Below are 21,915 nucleotides of genomic sequence, written 5' to 3' on the forward strand. Positions count from 1 at the left end.
CAATTAATTATTTTAATTAATTTTTTAAAATTAATTTTATTTTAATTTACAAGCATGTATGGAAAACACTCAAATTTCATGCTTGTAAAGATGGATCATCTAAGAAAAATTTCCAATTTTTTGGATGCGTAATTTTTGGCAGAATCATTCGGATAGATGAGTATTCGGATGAATATACGTCGGGACGAACCTCTTTCGAAATCAAATTAATTTTAACTCTTGAGGAATATAAGATTTATATTTACTTATATTCGATAACCCGGTGTTTTATAATTTACAAAATTGTTTTTCGGCTGGTATTCTATTTATGCTAATGTATTTTATAAACTTTGAATGTAGCGGAATTTTAAATTTTCTAGAGTTTTAATAATTCGGAATGTTGTCAATCTGACTGGTTGACCGCAACCCAAAGATATAAGATAAAATACAAATTTTTGAATTTTAGCGCTAGTAGCGCTATTTCGTGCCTCGTAGGATAACTCAAACTAGTTCCACCCTGCCGGTAATAGAATACGCTTTCTTCGTTAACCTCCAGAAATTCATGCGTGTTTTTTGTTTACATACTACCGGAATTGTTTGGGCTTAACACTCGGTCACTTAGTTGATATTTTTATTTATATTTCAAAAGTTTTAATTAATTAAAGACAATATTAAAAATGAGTAAATTAAAATCAAGTAGTTCTTCGGAAGATTTATTGGAACACAATTACTTAGCGGCGTTTCAGGAGCTGAAATTTTCAAAGTCTGAAAAAAATAATTCTGATAAAGATCGCAAGTGCATGGCATTGAAATATCACATCGCTAAAAAAAGGTAAAATATTTTATTTATTCTTATTTTTGATAAATTATTTTTAATAAAACACAATGAAAGCACTAATTATTGACACTTGAAGAAATTTGACTGGCAATAGAATTTTTTTTTTATTTATAATTTAATACCGAAATTTATTGCTATTAAAAAAATTTTTAGATTGTAACTACTGTTATATAACTGAAAATATTTGATAAAGAAATTCTATGTCAAAATTTAAAAATATAATTAATGCGAATTTAATGAAATTTGTTTTTATGTTAACTGATCTAGGAAAATCCCGCAACTAGTGTGTTTTAAGTGATACTGAAATCAGCAGACATTTGACAGTTTTTTTTTTATTTTTATTACAAATTAATTATTAAAAAAAAATTTTTTTCTTGAATTTGAACTTGTATTTTTTTTAATTTTTATATGTGGAATTTTTTTTATTAAAGTTTTTTCATAATTAATTTAGTTACAAACATCCAAAAAAATGACAGATGTCTGTTAATTTCAGTATCATGATTTTAATATCATTTTAGAATTATTAAGAAAAAAAAAATTGATTTATGGAAAAAATTTTTAAATAATAAAAATCATTTTGAAGAGTTTCATTATCTTAAACCAAGATGAAAGATTTTTGAATCAAGTAAAATTGACTTAGGGTTATTCGAACATAAATACACTTTTAAAGATCAAAAGCTAATTTTTTGATATGTTATGAATTGCTATTACATACGTCTAAATTAATTTTTTGAAATAAATCTGACGAAGGGTTATCGTTAAATAAATTATTAAAAAATTTGAATTTAACATGAAGCCTATGGAGAATATTGGAGAGATGCACATATATCAATTTATGTGACTACCTCTTATAAAGATTAAAAAACAAAAAACTTTTATTTCGATTAATCAGCTTTAGTAATAGATTATACGTTAAAATAAAATGAAGATTTTCTGACGAAGGCTTTTAAAGATCTTTTAATGCAAAAAACAAGAAATTTACGAAAATATCGGTCCACTTTACTTAAAAATAAACAAACCACGTGATTCAGCGTAGTGTAGCAACGTTGCACAGAATAGAACGTGCCAACTTCGAATTCTAATAATTTCTGTGTATTTTTATGGGTTGTGTTTTTCAACTCAACACTACTCAGCGAGTACTTATTGATTACTTGACTACTTATTGCTTTTGTTGATTAAATTATTTAATTAATCCAATTAATAACAATGGTAGGTAACGGCCAAATTATAATAATGAATTTTCATATTCAACCCTGGCGGTTTCATGCTTACGGTAAATCCGCGGTGACTCCATAGTGAAAAGATGGTCGATTCACGGTCGTTTCACGTGACGGCTATTTCACTATCTAGTTAGGGTTGTAGTACGGTGAAATCACTGTCGAAAAACAGTATATTCGTTCTGTTGCGTCACTAACTACGGATGGTAAATAAATGTTGACTTATCAGCAGTTCTATGGTGAAAAGACCGTTCCTAATTCGTGGAACTTTAGCATTTCTGTTGTCAGTATGGCATGCTTCAACTGCGGAAAAATGATTTTTTCAAAGTGAACACCTCATAAATTCATAGTGATATCACTGTGGACCTACTACGGTTCGACGATCGTTCGACCGTCAACTCACGGTAAAATCACCTTCTTTTCACCGTATATACTCGTTCGTTTTCTTCCGTACAAATGATGTAAATGCTGTTCAATTATTATTTTATAAACAATGTAGAGTGCTGAACTCTATTGATATTTCACATTAAATTTAGTTATTTGTAGTTAATTTTGAGAATAAAAAAATTTTTCAAATAAACGCTTTAAAAAATTTCATTTACAAATTAATATTTTTTCGCTCGATTAAAAAAAATAACACGTCACTTATCACGGTGATAATAAATTCAAAAGAATCCATGTATATCATCAATGCAAGGCCACAGTTTATTTCAAACAACTGTTCAGAAATATATTTAAAAAATGTCAGCGTTAAAAGTTGAAACAAGATAATAACTTACAGAGTAAGGAAAAAAATATTTATTTTTTAACACTATTCGACAGTTGATAAATTTAATAATTACATCAATATTTATATGACAAACACAAATGAAGGAAATCTTATGAAATAAAAAATTTTAACTATATGTTTTTTTTACAGAATCAGGATATTTCAAGATACCATGAAAAACGTCCTTAATTATCTTCTTCTTCTAATATATAAAATTCTCGTGTCACAATGTTCGTTCCCATACTCCTCCGAAACGGCTTGACCGATCCTCATGAAATTTTTTATGCATATTCATTAAGCCTGAGAATCGGCTACTATCTATTTTTCTAACCTCTAAGTGATAAGGGGTGTTCACCCTAAAAATTTTTTTTTTTTTTTTGATAAAATTTTTTTTTTTTTTTAATTTTTTTATTATGTGGCATCACTAACCCTTGCTTTTTAATAGTCATTTTCATAATTTTACCATTTTCTATCTCGCTAGATAACATCAATTATTATCACTTGGTAAGTTATCCCCTCCATGTGTCTACCGGTGTCACTTCTCACCCTGTAAACAGCACGGAGTAGGGATGTTACCTCTACAGTTTTCGGCTATTATTAGTGTTTATGCTTCAAGCGTAGTAGTTAAACATTTTTACTATCTCAGTGTAACTCTCATATCAAATATATTCTCGAGTAACTTTATTATTTATTTATTAATAACTAATATTATTGAATATAATTAATTATTAATAACTAATAAAATTATTAATTTTGAGTGTAAATCGCACGATCAGTTAATTAAGTGACTTACATAACCTCTAAAATACTCAACGCGTGTCACGAGTTCCCGCAAACAACGGCTATTGAGTTGTAAGTATAAATTATTTTTTACGTTTATTATAAAATCAAAAATTATTCTTTCTTATTTATAAGGAAAATATTGTTGGGAATGGTGAAAAACGAATTCGGTGAAAGTTAGATTTTTATTACAATTGGGAAATTTTTTTTTTGTGTTTACTTATAAGAGCTCTAACTTCGACAGAATTTTTTTTTTTCACTATTTCTAACAATATGTATTTTTGATATAATTAAGAAACATAAAATTTTTCGCTTTCGTGAAACTATCTAATTTTTACATGAATATTTAATGTAATCAAAGATAAAATAAATGACTAATATAGTAATTAAATATAATAATTAAATAATTCAATCAGTTCTATTTATGTGTGTTTTGTATTGTACAGTGAACAATGCCAACAAAACGCAAAGGAGCCAATTTGAGCCGTGATACAAATAAATCTAGAAGCATTCGAAATAGAAGAGCCCAAAGAACCGAAGAACAAGTTCAGGAAGAAAATACTGGAGCGCGTGTGAGAGTGGCGCAATTGCGTCAAGAACAATCAGACGATACACGAGCTGAACGCAATGAAGTCATGAGATTAGAACAACGACAATCACACCGTTTTACTGTCAATAGACGTAGAGCGAATGACCAACAACGCCAACAGGCACATCGAGCATTTGTAGCTACATCATTTCTGCGTCTAGCATTTCAGTATGAGCCCGATATTGAATATTATGCTCATTCAAAAGTAGTAATTGGTGCTATGGATAAAGAATGCCCGTATTGTCATGCTTTGAAATTCAAAAATGAACCAGCCGGGATGTGTTGCGCGTCAGGGAAGGTACAACTACCTGTAATTGAAACACCACCGGAACCATTGAACGGTTTGCTTATCGGCACAGATCCAGATTCTAACGTGTTCCTGAAGTCCATTCAAACATTCAACTCATGCTTTCAAATGACATCGTTCAGAGCAACAGAAATAGTTCAAAATACTAATGCAAATGGTCAACAATACAATTCTACATTTAAAATCAGAGGCCAAGTTTATCATAAAATAGGCTCATTGCTGCCAATGCCAAACGAACCACATAAATTTTTACAAATCTACTTTATGGGCGGCGAGGACTCCGGAAGCGCACTAGCCAATCGGGTGGATGCACGTTATGGCTACAATAACCTTGATTCATTCTTTGCTAGACGCATCGTCAGCGAGCTGGATGCTCTATTGAATGAGCATAATGAATTGTTGAAAATATTCAAATCCCACATGCACAAATTAGAAAGCGATAATCACGCTATTGTTATTAATCCTGATAAAACACCAGCTGGAGAACACATTCGTAGATTCAATGCACCTGTTGCTGACGACGTTGCTGGAATCATGGTTGGCGATCGTACAGGTGCACGAGAAATTGTGATTCGTAGGAGAATTAATAATCTTCAGTTTATTGCTGATACACACCGTTCATATGACGCTCTCCAATATCCGCTAATCTTCTGGAAGGGACAAGACGGATATAGCATAAATATTAAACAACGAGATCCCGTATCAGGTACTTCATTTATTATGAATTTGACTATTACACTTTTAACAAAACAATTAAATTATTAAACGCAATTAACTTAAATTAATATTTATGAATATATTATTACAGGAGCCGAAACAAACAAGAACTTCAGCTCGAAGGATTATTATGCATATAGATTGATGATTAGACGCGGGCTGGATAACGTCATTCTACGATTTCGAGAGCTTTGTCAACAATTCATGGTCGACATGTACGCGAAGATAGAAGGCGAACGACTACGATACTTACGATATAATCAACTATTTGGTGGCACTCTGTTAGTCCTTTGAGGTGACTTCAGACAAACACTTCCCGTCATTCCACGTTCAACATACGCTGATGAAATCAACGCCTGCTTAAAATCATCGACATTGTGGCGTAATGTTGAAATAGTACAGCTGAAAGTAAATATGCGTGTTCAAATACTTCAAGATCCATCCGCTGAAACATTCTAAAAACAACTCTTAGATATCGGCGATGGAAAAGTCACTATAGCTGAAACTGGATACATAAAATTAGCGAATGATTTCTGCACAATCATTGATTCGCAAGATGCTCTCATTGAACAAATATTTCCCGATGTACACACGAATTACATAAATCTCGAGTGGCTTGCAGAAAGAGCAATGTTAGCTGCAAAAAATGTGGACGTTGACATTTTAAATCTGAAGATACAACACTTATTGCCAGGGGACTTGGTATCATATAAATCTATTGATACAGTTTGCGATGACACTGAAGCTGTAAATTTTCCAACAGAGTTTTTGAACTCACTAGATTTGCCAGGCATGCCACCACATAACTTACAATTGAAGGTTGGATCTCCAATTATTTTGCTTCGTAATTTGAACCCGCCACGGCTATGCAACGGTACGCGATTAGTCATTAAAAAATTAATGAAAAACGTTATCGAAGGCACCATTTTAAATGGCAAGTTTTGAGGTGAAAATATATTGATACCACGAATACCTATTATACCCACAGATGTGCCAATTCAATTTAAGCGTATTCAATTTCCGATTAGATTGGCATTTGCAATGACTATTAATAAATCCCAAGGCCAAACAATGTCTGTGTGTAGCTTAGATTTGAGCACACCATGTTTTTCACACGGACAATTATACGTTGCATGCTCTCGAGTGGGTAAACCATCAAGTTTGTTTGTATTAGCTAAAGACGGGCTAACAAAAAATATTGTTCACGCTGCAGCATTAAGAGATTAATATTATGTAATTAATTAATTATATAAATAATTATTACTTTTAATAAATTAAAACAATTAATGTTTGGTGTTTTGTTATTTTTAAACAACATTCCCTCATCTTTCACAGCGCTCCAGGCCTTTTTCACTCATATTCCACATCCTTATACACTTCCAATAAATTAGTAATTTTTTTTCTACACTAGAAATTCTCTAGAAATTATTCACATGGCAAAACATCGTTTGCCGGGTCAGCTAGTAATGGTATAAATATAAAAGAAAATTTCATCAACTTTTAATTAAAAACTACCTGCCCCTGTCTAAAAATATTCATTCAAACTCATTACCATTTAGTAGACAGTCCCATGGCTAAGCGGTATAACGCTTGTCATGCTTGCTTGAGACTGGTGAGGCGTGGGTTCGAGTCCCGGTGTGAGCTGAAATTTAATTTTCAGTGAACATCAGTGCTCATAACTCACGCCGGGCTGTACAGGCTTAGTAGTGTATCAATGAGTTAGTAATTAATAAGTTAAAAAAAAATCCGTAAATACTACTTAAAATTATTATTGTCCCAAAAATACTAAATTTTTCATTTTGGAGAATTTTAGCATTTTCAAATGGGATTTTTTATGAGTAGGTTATTCAAAGGCGGTCAAAGGAGCGTTATTCGACAAAAGAAGGATAGTGAAACGACGATAAATCGACAGTGGCACAACGATGAAACGACAGCAAAACGACGGTGAAACGACTTTGGATTCACTCCTATTTTACTGTGTAACAACAGTGCTTTGACTGTCAAATAACTATACATTTATAAACTTTTTACTATGGTTTCACTCCATAGTTGCCATATAAAAATGTCATTTGAACCATTTTACCAAGGTCTAATAATCTGATACATACCATATTTTGACAGTAGTAAAATGAAACCAAGTCACCAATGTTTCAGCGTGAAATTACTACTGTAATACTAAGTTCTCACTGTTGACCATAGAGGGGACTACCGACTTTCTATATTATTTTCACCGTGACCACAAAACCGCCAAGGAAATTTTAATAAAAAAAAAATTTAGATTCTATTGTGACTTACTGTCCGAACAACCTTAAATCAAAAACAATTTCTTAGTTCAAAATTTTTTCTCTTGAATCTAGTTTATTTTTTTTCAGTCTATTGAATTTTTTAAACATTGTTTTAGTTATTTGACTAAAAAATCCATATTTTTTAATAGTACTCTTAAATTTAATTATTTATTTTAATTAATAATGTCAATTACCTGCACACACTAATTATTGACACCCTGACAGAATCATCGGATCTAATTAGTAGCATAACATTGTACCAATTATTGACACCTACAATAACCAAAATTCATTATTTTACTGAACTTAAAATAATAAGTTAAATATTGATATTAAATATTAAGCTATGACTTATTGTTAAAATTATTTTTACTATTTCAAAAGAAAGTCTTTAAAGTAATTATAAAAACAAAAAATTTTCATGCTATTTAAATTTACATTCAATATGACGTAGCTCAAAGTTTATGTATCAATCATCGACACCCATCATTGTTATCAATTTATATAAATAAGAGATTAAGGAAATTTATATGATAAGATGGGTTTATTTTTAGTAAAATTTAGTATCATTGAAAATATCTTAATCTGAATTTGCACCTTTCCATGTTTGTATGTAAAATTTTTGATGATGATCAATATTTTATGTTATTTATATTTAACCCTTCGTATGTCGCATAATGAGCGCGGCGCCGCCTTTTTTGGATTTTTTTTTCTCGAAATTGAGTTCATTGATAATTTAAAAAAAAAATTAAGTGCATTCTTTTAACCTTTCTAAAAATTGTGACGTTATTAAAAAGCATAAAAATATTTACGAAGTAATTTAAAAAATCAATTTTCGGAACCGGGCGGTGCCATGCCGCTCGGTGCGAGTGAGCCTCCGGGAGATTTTCTAACTGCGCTGTTGCCAAATGTCGTTACCGCCACTATTTCAATCTGTTTTACCGCATGTGAGGTACAAAAATAAAGTAATGTTTGAGGTTAGTTTTTACTGTTTACATTATAACTTGTGACAAGTGTGCATTGCGCGCGCAACGTATACTAGTATTTTCATATTTTTCATCTAAATTATAAGGGTGGAATGGAATTATCTATATTTCCATGCTTATGATATATTTGACCAATCACGTTACGAATAGTTTGTTTACATGACATATTTTCAAATTTTTCATCTAAATTATAAAAGTGGATTTGTTCAAAATAATGTAATAATCACACTCATATTAAATATTATTTATATAAAAATAGTAATAATAATACAATTGGTAAATAAATTATTTTATAATACACCATACTAAAATTAACAGATGTCTGGCTTTATAAATTACTAATTATTTAAATAAAAACAAAAAAATTTCAGGTAAACGAATTAAAAAAAACAATGGATGCCAATTTTTCAAATTATTTTTTTTGATTGTGTTACGTGTGAGCCTACACCTGGTTATTTACCTGTCACGTAAACAGACCTCTGGACTAGCTCAGCGTCTCACTGAAAAATATTTAGATGTTGATAAGAGGGTGGGTCGCTCAGTGAATAAAGAATACTCGTGAATTACGGTACTAATTGTTTATTGGGCGTCCCCAAAGCATGGGAGTTGCCCGAAATGGCCCTGAGAGTCTCTTTTACAAAATAATTCTATTTATAAAAGCAAATCTAATCCAGTACAATAATCCATTTGATGCGATACTTTTGATTCTATAACTGAGAGAAAGAGAGATGGGACAGCAACGAGAATGAGAGTCTTAGGAGACAATTAATCACGATGCAAGACAGCTCAGACTCGACATAGATTCGGACAGACTAAACGACTGACTGATTACAAGTGGCCGCTCCTCCTGGAGGTCCCAGGTTTATGTAACCTCGGTCGCGGATGCCGCCAAACACCTGTATCACTGCGCGGAACTTGTATTATTCCGCGGTTGGACTCAGATTATTCCGCCCTTAGGAACTAGGTGGTTATTGTCAAGTTTCCTAGTCAGCAGAAAATGGTATCAAAGCGCCGAAAGCGGTTCCCTGTGCTAGAGTACCTGTTCGCTCGGTTCCCATGCGAAAGCGTCTCCTCAGCAACACCTGCAAGCAGCGATTCTCGGTAACCAGAGTCAGGCTAGAAATACAACGGAAATTCGGTGTCCAATTCAGGTGGGCAAGTTGGCCCATCGATTTATAGAAATATATATGATTTATCTCAGTATTGACGGGAGGGTAAGCCCACCCGTCACAGATTGAATTTAATTATAATTATGATAATTAATTTAGCGGATATTTGATAATTTTTATAACAAATAAATTATGACAAAAAATAATTATAAAAAAAAATTAGAAAAACGGTAGACCCTGAAGGCCATCCGTGCAACTTCCCGCTAATTCCATACCTAGGTGCATAAAACTGCACTAATGAAGTTTTTGAGCTCTTCGAGCTCAAAAGTCTGATAGAAGTATCATAGAACAATATTTTTTTAATTTTCAAACCGCACTAACTTTTGAATGAATCAACCGATTTTCACGCGGTTGGCAGTATTTGACGCAATTTTTTTAGTTTCATGAAGAAAATTCAAGTTTGAATTGATAAAACTATGAAATTTGTAGTAATTCCGAAAGAAACACTTTTTCCGGTTTTCTTTTTTTCATGATATTTCTTGAACGAACTGACCAATTTTGACCAGCTTGACGGCGATCAACGTAATTTTTTTATGCTAATAGCTGATTAGTTTTTGAAATCGATCAGTGCAGCCGTTTATAAGTTATTCCAAAAAATGTCAGAGTTATGTTAAAAAAACACTTGTTTCCAAATATTTTATCGAGGATATCTCTCGAACCAATCAACCGATTTCCACGTTTTTGGTGGCGATCGACGTGGTTTTTTAAGCTCTGAAATTATTCTATACCATCAAAAACGATCCAAGAAGAAATGACGAAGTTATGTCAAAAAAACACTTTTTTCGGTTTTCTTTCGTTCACGATATCTCTCGAACCAATCAACCGATTTTGACCGGATAAGCGACGATTGGCGTGGTTTTTCAAGCTTAAAGGCAGATTAGTTTTTAAAGTTGATCGATAAAGCCGTTTAAAAGTTATTCCAAAAAAACCACTTTCAAAAATGATTTTTTTCTTATTTTTTTTGAGATTTGTCAAAATTTCTCGAAATCTATCGATCTGAATCAGTTCAAATTCTCAGGAAATCTAAGTTTGAGGGAACTCTTTAGAATGCTGTTTAGTACGTTTCGATCGGTTCAGTCGTTCAAAAGTTATAAGCGAGTCACATAGTCACACACACACACACACACACACACACACACACACACACACACACACACACACACACACACACACACACACACACACACACGCACGCACGCACACACACACACACACGACGTATAGACACCATCGCGGGAATAGTCAGGGAAGCTTCCTAGGACCTCAAAACGTCGAGATCGGATGAAAACTCGATTTTCGAAAAACAGGGTAGAAACAATAACTTCCCGATTTTTGAAAATTTTCAATTTTCTTAGCGGGAAGTTAAAAATTAGGAAAACGATTGACCCTAAAGGCCATCCCTGTAACTTCCCGCTCATTTCATACTTAAGCGCTCAAAATTGCACGTATTACGTTTTTGAGCTCGTTGAGCTAAAAAAAAATAATTTTCATGCCATTTTGAGCTCTCCGAGCTCAAAAGTCTCATACACGTTTAGTAATACACAATTTTTTGAATTTTCAAACCGCAATAACTTTTGAATGAATAAACCGATTTCCACGCGGTTGGCGGCATTCGACGCAGTTTTTTGAGCCTCATAAAGAATTTTTAAGCTTAGATTGATCGAACTCGGAATTTTGAAGTAATTCTGAAGAAACACTTTTTTCGGTTTTCTTTCGTCAACGATAACTCACGAACGAATCAACCGATTTTTACTTGGTGGCTTGGTGGCGATCAACGTGGTTTCTCAATGTTAAAAGCTGATTAGTTTTTGGAATTGATCGGTTAAGCCGTTTAAAAGTAATTAAAAAAAAAACCACGTTAGAAAAAATTTTTTTTGTAGTTTTTTTAAGATTTCTCAAAATCTACCGGTCCGAATCGGTCCAAATTATATTCAAAATCTAAGTTCAGTCAAGCCTTTTCGAATGGTACCAACCGCGATGAAATCGGTCAAGCCGTTAAAAAGTTATGAGAGGTTTATATACATCCACACACACACACACACACACACACACACACACACACACACACACACACACACACACACACACACACACACACACACACACACACACACACACACACACACACACACGACGTATAGACACCATCGCGGGAATAGTCAGGGAAGCTTCCTAAGACCTCAAAACGTCGAGATCTGATGAAAACTCGATTTTCGAAAAACGGGGTAAAAACAGTAACTTCCCGATTTTTGAAAATTTTTAATTTTCTTAACGGGAAGTTAAAAATTATTATTAAGAATGTGAATGAATTTACTACTTGCTGAAAAAACTATTAACGCAATTCTCTGAAATTAAGAATAACTTAGTTTTCCTTTAGAATAACTCTAATGTTTTCCAGAAAATTTTGATTTAAATCTATTTCATTTTTTTCACTTTTTGATAAAAAACTTTAAAAGTGATATTTATTTGTTTTTGAAATAATGCAAAAAATTACCGAAATTAATTTTCAAAATCAATTTTTTATGCAGTATTTAATTAAAAAAACTTTATTTTAACGATAACGATAGTTACGATTTTTTAAAATTTCAAATTCTTTTCAGCTCCGACGAATTGGCGCTACGTCTTTTATCGCACGATCTAGACAACTACATTTCTGAAATGGAAGTCGACAAAGATCATCAATCCCGAAGTTCTAAACTTACAAAAAAAGCCTTGATTTCATCATCAATAACTAACTCCGACATTCTTTCTTTAATCAAACCACTACCGTGTCAAAAAGACGCTTCTGCGTCCTGCAAATCAATTTTGCCAAACGATTGTGACGTAAATAACATAATCGGCTACTGGAACGGTAAAACAGAGTCTCCACGTCGTCGAAAAATGCCTCAATTTTCCGCGAATCCAGGCAGTAGTAGTCCTTTACACAAACAAACTTCCAACTTAGCAAACTCAGCTTCCGGCTTCTCAAATTCAGCTATCGCTCCATCTAGATCAACGTCATTTCCTTCAGAAGCCACTCAAGAATTCAATTTACTAAAGCGCCAAGAAAAACGTTCGCATTTTGATAATTTGTACAAAAAATACAATCGTAACAACGACGATGACGAAGAAGATCTTCCTAAATCGTTGACCGGCAATAAAGATACTCGCAAAATGGAACCCTTTAGAAACGCGCGTCAGATTAAAGTTCAAGAGCAGCAAAAAGCGAACAAATCAAAGTATCAGGGAAAGACTCTTGGTGGTAAGACTGGTGCCAGCAAAGGATTTGTCAATGTGTTTAGCAAACCTGATACAGAAGATAAACCTGAACAATCTGATCGCCCTGATAGTCAAGAAGATATAGACTGTGAAGATGAACGTCTGAAGAATATTGATCCCAAGATGATTGAATTGATACGCAATGAAATCATGGACTCGGGTTCCTTTGTCACGTGGGATGATGTTGCAGGTCTGGAGAAGGCCAAAGATATCATTAAGGAAGCTGTGGTTTTACCGATGCTGCGTCCTGACATTTTTACTGGGCTCAGACGTCCTCCAAAGGGAATTCTGCTTTTCGGGCCACCTGGAACTGGGAAGACACTTATCGGAAAGTGCATCGCTTCGCAGAGCAAATCGACATTCTTTGCAATTTCTTCTAGCTCGTTGACGTCAAAATGGGTCGGAGAAAGCGAAAAAATGGTGCGCGCGCTGTTCGCAGTTGCACGAGTTTATCAGCCGTCGGTAATTTTTATCGACGAAATTGACTCCTTGCTAAGTCAACGTTCAGATACAGAGCATGAAAGTTCCAGAAGGATCAAGACTGAGTTTCTGATTCATCTAGATGGAGCTACTACGGGTGATGATGATAAGATTCTGCTGATCGGAGCTACTAACAGGCCCCAGGAGCTAGATGAGGCTGCTAGGAGACGATTCGTTAAGCGATTGTATGTTCCACTGCCGGAATTGGAAGCAAGAAAGCAGATTGTCAGGAATTTGTTAGCCAATGAGAAACACAGTTTGACGGAAGAAGATGTTAAGACGGTCGCGGAAAAGGCAGATCATTTTTCGGGTGCTGATATGACGACATTGTGCAAAGAAGCAAGCATGGGTCCGATTAGAAGCATTCCTTTTGATATGATGGAGAACATTAGGATGGAAGACGTCAGAGGCACCACTATTGATGATTTTTTGGAAGCGTTCAAGAGAGTTAGACCTAGCGTCGCGCAAGGAGATTTGGTCAATTATGTCGTCTGGGATAGAACTTACGGCAGTGGTACTGCTGAATAGTTTATTTGTATTAAAATTTATACTTACATTTTTGTTTTGATAGTTTATAGTTTTTATTTTCTACTTTTATATGTAATATTTATTTAAATTTTCAATTTTCTGGATAATTTAATCAAAAATTTTCCTATCGTAAGAAGTTGTCTCGGAAGTATTAATCAGTAAACTTTTGCTTATAATGTATTGTAACTAAATAGAATATAGATCGTTACATTTTGATAGTTATGTATGTACAAGTTATAAGATAACAATATATTTTTTTTTATGTAATAAAACAGTTGAACAGTATTTTAATAAAAAAAATTTCATTTTCATAAAAATCAACAAATTTTTTATTGTCTACAATTCAACTTAATACTTATAAAAATTATATGATAAACTGATTTTCAAACTTTTTTTTATTAATTATAAGACATTTTTTTTCTTATTGGTAAGATGCGGTTTTCACTTGAGCTCTTCAAATTATCAAGATACAATAAAAATCCGACCATCAACAGTAGTTTGCAAAGTAAACAAATAAAAATGCATTAATATCCTAAACTTATAACTTACGTTATAAGTTTAGGATTAAATTTAAAGGATTCGATCATAAGAAGCTTTTTTTTACATCGTGAATTTATTAATCGATACAAAAAAGTAGACATAATTTTATCTTTACTCGGTAAAAAACATATAGTATTGTCTAAAAGCTACGTCCTTTGGCATAAGGATAGTGTGAGTTAGTACCAACGTAGTAGCTTCCAAAAGCGTTCTTATCAACATATTCACCAGCAAGTATCCATGGGCTCCGTGTTTGTATCAGTTTAAGAAAATCAATAGGGAATCCCCAGAATCCGATGTTTGAAATGATGGACTCTGCAAAGTAGATCGGGGCCTTAAGATGGCTGCAAACTATGTTAAGACTACCACAACCAGGTTGTATCCCTCCCCAATTGACATAAAAATCAACATGTCCACATTTTTCATTTTTCCCTTCGATAATCGTCTCTGTGTGATAGACGTCTACGAAATGAGCGTCGGTAGCATCTAATTTATCTTTTAAAGGAACATTCATTAGAAATGGCTTCGCTGGATCCAAACCAGTTATTCTGTTGAACGTATCTTTTCCTAGGTAGTAGCCTGCGATTTCTGTGACATGAGCCTCTAAACTGAAACCAATCGCATGGATGTCTCGGACCCCTTCCCTTCTCAACATTGAAACCATTTTCGCGAGATCAATTGCAACATATCCAAGGCTTGCTACCGCAGTTACATAATCGCTGGCAGCAATAGCCGACCAATTCATCATGATGACGTTGTAGTCACCTTGGGTCAAATAATTCTCCTTTATAGCAACTAGTGGCTAGAAATCGGGTCCTGATTGCCACCCATGGACGATTATTTTTGTCGGATTATTTACGTTAAAATTCGTAGCCCACCAACTGTTGAGATCTTTATAAATCCATCTAAAGAGCATATCTATTTCTTGATTGGGAAATCTATCGTTGCGCGTAAACAATTGGAATTTTATTAAACTTATGTATTGATTACGGACACTTCCAACACAATCGAAAAATAACAATAAAAAACAGTATATCCTAGAATTCTTTAAAGTTTGTGAAGACTTAGCGAAGCCTTTACTGTTTTCCTACGCGACCTCGACTTCTAAGACACTGAACATAGTACTAATGACTTCTATCAGCAAATAAAGCTTTTGTAGCAGATAAGATTGTCCTCTAATAATAATTAATAATATATAATTTAAACTTTGAAATAATAAAGTTTTTGTTTCTTTAGGGAAAACTTTTCAGCGTCAAAAAAACCTCGTAATCATTCTCTGCGAATGTTTTTAAAGATAAATTATTCCTATGAATTTTAAATTTAAACGTGTTTTTATTAGAACTTTAGAAACGGAAAAAAATTATATTGAATTTCTTTAGTTTATAGTAAATTGATATTTTATTAATCTCGTTAACGTTGTTATGTCCACCCGCAATTTTTTTTAAATTTAAATCACCCGCGCAAATAGAAGACTTCTCCATGCGCGAAAGCCACAATAAAATATAAGCTACGCGACTGCTGGTCGACTAGCGGGGACTTCTGCAGGCTCAGCACCGCGAGTTTTTAAAAAGGCGATCAACAGCCAACGCCTCGTCTTTGTTAGTTAATTCGACTTCCGCGTTTAATTTGACGGGTCCGTGCCTTGTAGAGTCCTTTGCTTTAATTTGCACCGCACTTAAAGGAAGTTTGGACGCGGTTTAACCGGCAGGCCACGTATTAATTATAAGTATTAAATATAATCATAGAGAACAGGAATCTCAAAGTTCTAATTTGCTCTGCACTTAGGCGAGAGTTCGGTCAGTAAGTACATTAAAATTTCTTAAAAGCTAAATTTGCGCACTTTACCCTATGGGGGACTAGAGGATGTCAGCTCAAATTAAAATAAAATTCATTATTATAAATTTCGATTAAATAAAATTTGTGAAAGTGTAAAAGTTTTGATGTTTATAAAAATAAATCTTAAAAAGAAGTGAATTTCATTCGAGTTTGCTAATTTCATAAAATTAGAAGCCCTTAAGATAAGCAGCCCAAATCCATTCGCTGCAAAGACCAACAGAGGGCCCATTCAAAGAGAAGGCGCTAACAGCAGCCCTGGAATCACGGATCCGATCATAAGAAATAATCCATCAAGTAGTAAGTACATCTACTCTTAATTAAAATCCGTGCACCAGTCTCAAACAAAGGCGTGGTAAATTCGTACATCGAAAACGTCCCACATAAATAATTAAAACAACGGAATTAAAACCTCCGTTGCGTATTCTTTAAACTGTTAGTCCAAATCTCCACCGTTTACGCTACCGCCCTAAAAACGCCCTTGGACATAACATAAAGAACACTAGTGGCAGCGGTAGGATTTCGAATACGAAATTATTTAACTTTCGTTTGAGAAAATTTATAATCTTTAAATATTTTCTCTTTTTCCTTTCAAATCTATCTCTTGTTAAAATCAAGTAAATTCCACTGTTCAAAGTATATTCAAGTTTAATTGTATTCAATTTTGACATCTTTAAATTTTTTTTCTTTCCTAAAAACAAATTTTAAATTTTATTTAAAAGCTCTGAAAATTTTTATAAAATTTTTTTTACATACGGTTAACTCCAGAAAATTTTTTCTCTTGCTTGAAAACTTTTCTTTTTGGTGTTTCCATTTTTTTTCCTTTTTTTTTTATAATTTACAAAATTTCTTTTATAAAAGAGTTTTTTACCTTTGAGTATATCTTTCTTTCCGTATCCTAATAATAGAATAAAGATTCACTGACGTTTCTTTATTCGAGGTGCGCTGAACTCACACGTGCATCTCCTGTTAGCAAAAATATTATACATCCCGTAAAAGAACTTTTGCTAACTAAGCAGTTTACGGATACTATTTTTAACTTCTATTATTTTTATTTTATCTATAGAAGTTTATTTTTGTCTTTTATTATCTTAATTTATTTGAAAAAATTTATTTAACAAAGTATTATTTTGGTTAAAAATTGTTTTAAACCTACTACACTTACACTAAATTTTACGAGAAGGGTGCTTTGAATTTAGCACCTTCTCTTACAAAACACTTACGAAAGTTCTCTAGTTTCAGAAAGGTGCTTTAACTAGCACTTTCTTTAACTGGAAAAACTCTCACAGAATTTACACATTTACCTAGCTATAAAATAATTACCGTAACTCCTATTCTTTCCCGCTTCACAGCATTATTTATATTTGTAAAAATGCCTACCGTAAGATGGACGGTGTGGCTTAATGTATATAGAATAAGCGAAAGGAAATTTAGTACAGACCGGATAGCTCAAATGGTAGAGTAGCCGACATGTCTTCGGAAGGTTCTGGGGTCGAATCCCAGTCCGAGCTATCTAATAATTTTTTCTCGCATATTCTATAAACTCACATTAACCCTTCGTAGGTCGCATAATGAGCGCGGCGCCGTCTTTTTTGCATTTTTTTTTTTTTCTCGAAATTGAGTTCATTGATAATTTTGAAAAAAAATAAGTGCATTCTTTTAACCTTTCTAAAAATTGTGATGTTATCAAAAAGCATAAAAATATTTACGAAGTAATTTAAAAAATCAATTTTCGGAACTAGGCGGCACCATGCCGCCCGGTGCGAGTGAGCCTCCGGGAGATTTTCTGACTGCGCTGTTGCCAAATGTCGTTACCGCCACTATTTCAATCTGTTTTACCGCATGTGAGGTACAAAAATAAAGTAATGTTTGAGGTTAGTTTTTTCTGTTTACATTATAACTTGTGATTTGTTCAAAATAATGTAATAATTACACTCATATTAAATATTATTTATATAAAAATAGTAATAATAATACAATTAGTAAATAAATTACTTTATAATACACCATACTAAGATTAACAGATGTCTGGCTTTATATATTACTAATTATTTAAATAATGAAAAAACAAAAAAATTTCAGGTGAACGAATTAAAAAAAAAAAACAATGGATACCAATTTTTCAAATTATTTTTTTTGATTGAATTTAATTATAATTATGATAATTAATTTAGCGGATATTTGATAATTTTAAGAATTTTTGTAATAAATAAATTATGACAAAAATAATTATAAAAAAAATTTACATTCAGAAGTTTTAAGAAATTAAAGATGCAATTTTTAAAAATAATTTTTTGAAGAAATTTGTTTGTTAAAAAATTAAAAATTGTCAAGTGACAGCTAGATTTAATGTCATATTATAATTTTATAATCTGGTCTTAGATGTTAAATTTAATTATGTCACATGTGATAAAAATAAAAAAATTTTGTTATTCAATTAAATTTATGATAAAATATAAAAGTAAAATTATATTTAATCATAAAACATTGAAAAAATACTTTATCTCACAAGGAAATAGTATTAGTTTACATTTGGCAACAGCGCGTACGTTTTAACACGGCGGCGGAGCGCTCATCATGCGACCGACTTAGTTCGGAAAAGACACGCTACCTACGAAGGGTTAAGATGATCCTCTCCACATTCCTTTCTCAATCCTTTTCTACCAATATCCCGTTACGTGAATGTGGAACGCTTCACGTAATAATTACCGTAACTCCTATTCTTTCCCGCTTCACAGTATTATTTATATTTGTGCAATATTTTTACACTTTCGCGTTCGGAACCGAACGAAACCCTCAATATATGTCTAGAGCTCAAAATTATTGTCAACCGCGAACTTCTCCAAATTACAATCAAAACCGTTATCACCCGGGAGTACTAAGGCCCACTAGGAGGGCGGTTTGCTTCGAAGAAGACGAAGATTCGGAAGAAGCAAAAATACAGCATAAATCTGACCTCTCGATTATTTGTAACTGTCCATTCTGCCCAAAGGGAGAACGTCGAGACGCGTACGATCCTTTAAACGGGTTGGGCGCTCGTCAACCGGAGGCAATGGCGAGTATGCCCGTCCAGTCTCCGTTTACTTCAACAAGGGCTCCCAACAATTATCAACAGTATCAAAGGGGTCAATATCGGGGTTTTCAGAATCAATACCCCCGATCAATCCTCTAGAAACAAGTCTTAAAACATCAATCGACTATGACGAAACCAATGCCTCTTCCGAGACCGGAACAACAACCAGTCCAGAATAACACGACGTCACTACCAGGACAGCAGAACCCTCAATTGATGACCGCAGGAGAGCTACGAGCCCAGGCGGGGACGAACCAAAGTGTCTAACAACAGGAAGAGGCCCTACAGTCCATCTACGAAGTCCAGCACTTCGAAACGGGGGAGTAAGCGCCCTTCTCGACACCGGTTCTGACCTTAACTTACTCTGCATAGAAGAACTACGCGACGAGGCCCTTTGTAACATCGAAAATACGGGAGTAATTGGGGATATTGCTACGAGCTCAATGCCTTTAACCCGTTCAATAAATCTAAAAATATTCGGAGTAAAAATCATGTTCCATCTCGTACCAGAACCACCAGGCGGTTATAGAGCTATCCTCGGAAATGAATTCTTTGTTAAAAATCGTGTAACCATCTCGTTTTACTAGAACACTTTAGTGATGAAAAATAGACCTATACAACCAATACTGATCATTAACCCACGAAGGTTTCCTGAGCAAAAGATTCTCGCTCTAGAATATGCGAGAAAAATTCCCCATGTTAAAAGACTAGTTTGGCTATTTGTTTTATTTTAATTTTCTTTATCATTATTAATTATTTTGGCTCAGCTGAAGGAATGCGGAGATTCGACGCGACTGTGTCGCCCCAAGCGACCTCCTGATCAGAGTGTGAAGCTCGAGATAAGGCTTATACCTGAAACCGCGCTGAATTTGAAAAGTATGCAGGAATGAGTGTGACTATTGTAGAGAGTATGTGAGAGTGAGAGCGAAATTAAGTTTAAGTGATCAGACGAACCCGCGAATTTACACAGAGCCATCAACGACCAGCGTGACATCTGGAGAAGGACCTCGGCGAGAGCGAAGCAAAATTTGAAACCGACGAATGACGACGGCGTTTGAGCAACTTAAGTCGAGCGAGGCACCATCTGGATGCCGTAAGCCGAACCGAGTGACATATCGACCAATCATCGATCGCAACGGAGTACTGAACGCATCCCGTAACACAACGGCCGGCTAGAAGAAGCCGTGAGCTGATTGGATGCGAGTTTTTTGAACTAACGGAAAACTAGAGAACACATGTTGCCGAGGAGGCAGCCATAATTGAGGGATTCTGATCTGGATGCCGTGCCTGTTAGTCGCACAAATTCCGCTACAAGCATTAAAATATTTTACAACGCAATTAACCACCATTACTGAGTTAAATATTGCACATTGTTAAGATTTATTTTACGATTGTACCTTGTCGAAGCTATTGTTCACGACCACTGTGTGGATTATTGCCGAGTGACGATTAATTATTATTATTACGTGCACGTGGGAGACGCCATCGCCGAGACATCGACGCTATTCCGCCTGCTATCCCGCCAACTTCGTTGAGAGTCAGCTACCTGGACGAGTACCGACCCGAGGGGTTCACTGCTGCCGCAGGGTGAGTCTGATCGCTAATTTAGCCCCAGGGTGTCCTCACCGCGATATCGCGATCGATTTTAGTAAATTTCACCAGTTTGATTTTTGGTGTAAATTTTTTTTTTTTTAAATTTTATTAATTTTTTTTTACGAAAGTAATTATTGAATTCCTTTCGGATTATCGAGACATATGTGACGACACTCAGAGGCACGGTACCATCGGGGTGCATTTGTGAGTGTGTTCGCAAATTAAAACGTAGATTCAAAGTCGAGCGTTCGCTTCTTATTATTTATTTTTTTTGTTATTTTTTTTTGTTTGAGACGCTGTCATTGAACTAACTGTGTGACATTATTATTACTATTGTTAATGGTCTTCTTGGTTGGAACATTGATGGATGCCGACAATTGAATTTGATTTCTTTTTGTTGTTGTTATTAAACGTAACGCCCGAGAAATTCGGAGCTGTGTAAGACAGCTAGCCCGACCGACGCGCCATCTCCGAGCGCGGGCCCAAACTTATCTCGAGCTTCAATTACCCGTAAGCTTAGTCGATTTACCGACCGTAATTATTTATCCGCCACGAGCCCGCCAAATTGTTGAATTTTTGAATTATTATTTTGCGAATCATCGTCGAATTAAAGCTACATGGTGTTTAATTTGCTATTGCAAATTAATTGGGGAATTTGCGAGCCACTGACGGACCGAATTTAAATTTTGTTATTTATTTGTTTAATTATTAATTAATTTTGGAAAAATTAATTGTTTATTCCATTGTATTATTAATTATAAATTAATTTGGAAATTTGCGAGCCATTGACGGACCGACTAAGCTTTGATTGAATTGTTAATTAGTTTGAGACAAATTAATTGTTTATTTCATCGTATAAGTAATTATTATTTAATTTGAGATAAATTAATTATTTAGAGTATTGTATTATGAAGTAAAATTGCTCTTGAGCATTTGCGATCCACCGACGGACCGAATTGAGTTTATTATTTTGTTTT

General features: G+C 33.9%; 3 protein-coding genes across 3 annotated transcripts; 2 read left to right on the forward strand and 1 right to left on the reverse strand.

The window, feature by feature from the left end:
• The first annotated feature begins 530 nt into the window (after positions 1-530).
• On the forward strand, positions 531-14,135 carry LOC123262436 (fidgetin-like protein 1). Its single transcript, XM_044724644.1, has 2 exons — positions 531-811; positions 12,237-14,135. The coding sequence occupies exons 1-2, from the start codon at positions 657-659 to the stop codon at positions 13,900-13,902; spliced, it is 1,821 nt and encodes a 606-aa protein (XP_044580579.1). The 5' UTR covers positions 531-656; the 3' UTR covers positions 13,903-14,135.
• LOC123262482 lies at positions 4,661-5,802 on the forward strand. Its single transcript, XM_044724720.1, has 2 exons — positions 4,661-5,185; positions 5,288-5,802. Exons 1-2 carry the CDS (start codon positions 4,705-4,707, stop codon positions 5,488-5,490), a joined length of 684 nt encoding a protein of 227 aa, XP_044580655.1. The 5' UTR covers positions 4,661-4,704; the 3' UTR covers positions 5,491-5,802.
• Positions 14,136-14,540: 405 nt separating the features above from the next.
• On the reverse strand, positions 14,541-15,551 carry LOC123262489 (pancreatic lipase-related protein 2-like). The gene has a single exon (XM_044724730.1). The coding sequence runs from the start codon at positions 15,185-15,187 to the stop codon at positions 14,582-14,584; it is 606 nt and encodes a 201-aa protein (XP_044580665.1). The 5' UTR covers positions 15,188-15,551; the 3' UTR covers positions 14,541-14,581.
• Positions 15,552-21,915: the final 6,364 nt, after the last annotated feature.

Source organism: Cotesia glomerata, linkage group LG4, assembly GCF_020080835.1.
Source record: "Cotesia glomerata isolate CgM1 linkage group LG4, MPM_Cglom_v2.3, whole genome shotgun sequence".
Lineage (NCBI taxonomy): Eukaryota > Metazoa > Arthropoda > Insecta > Hymenoptera > Braconidae > Cotesia > Cotesia glomerata.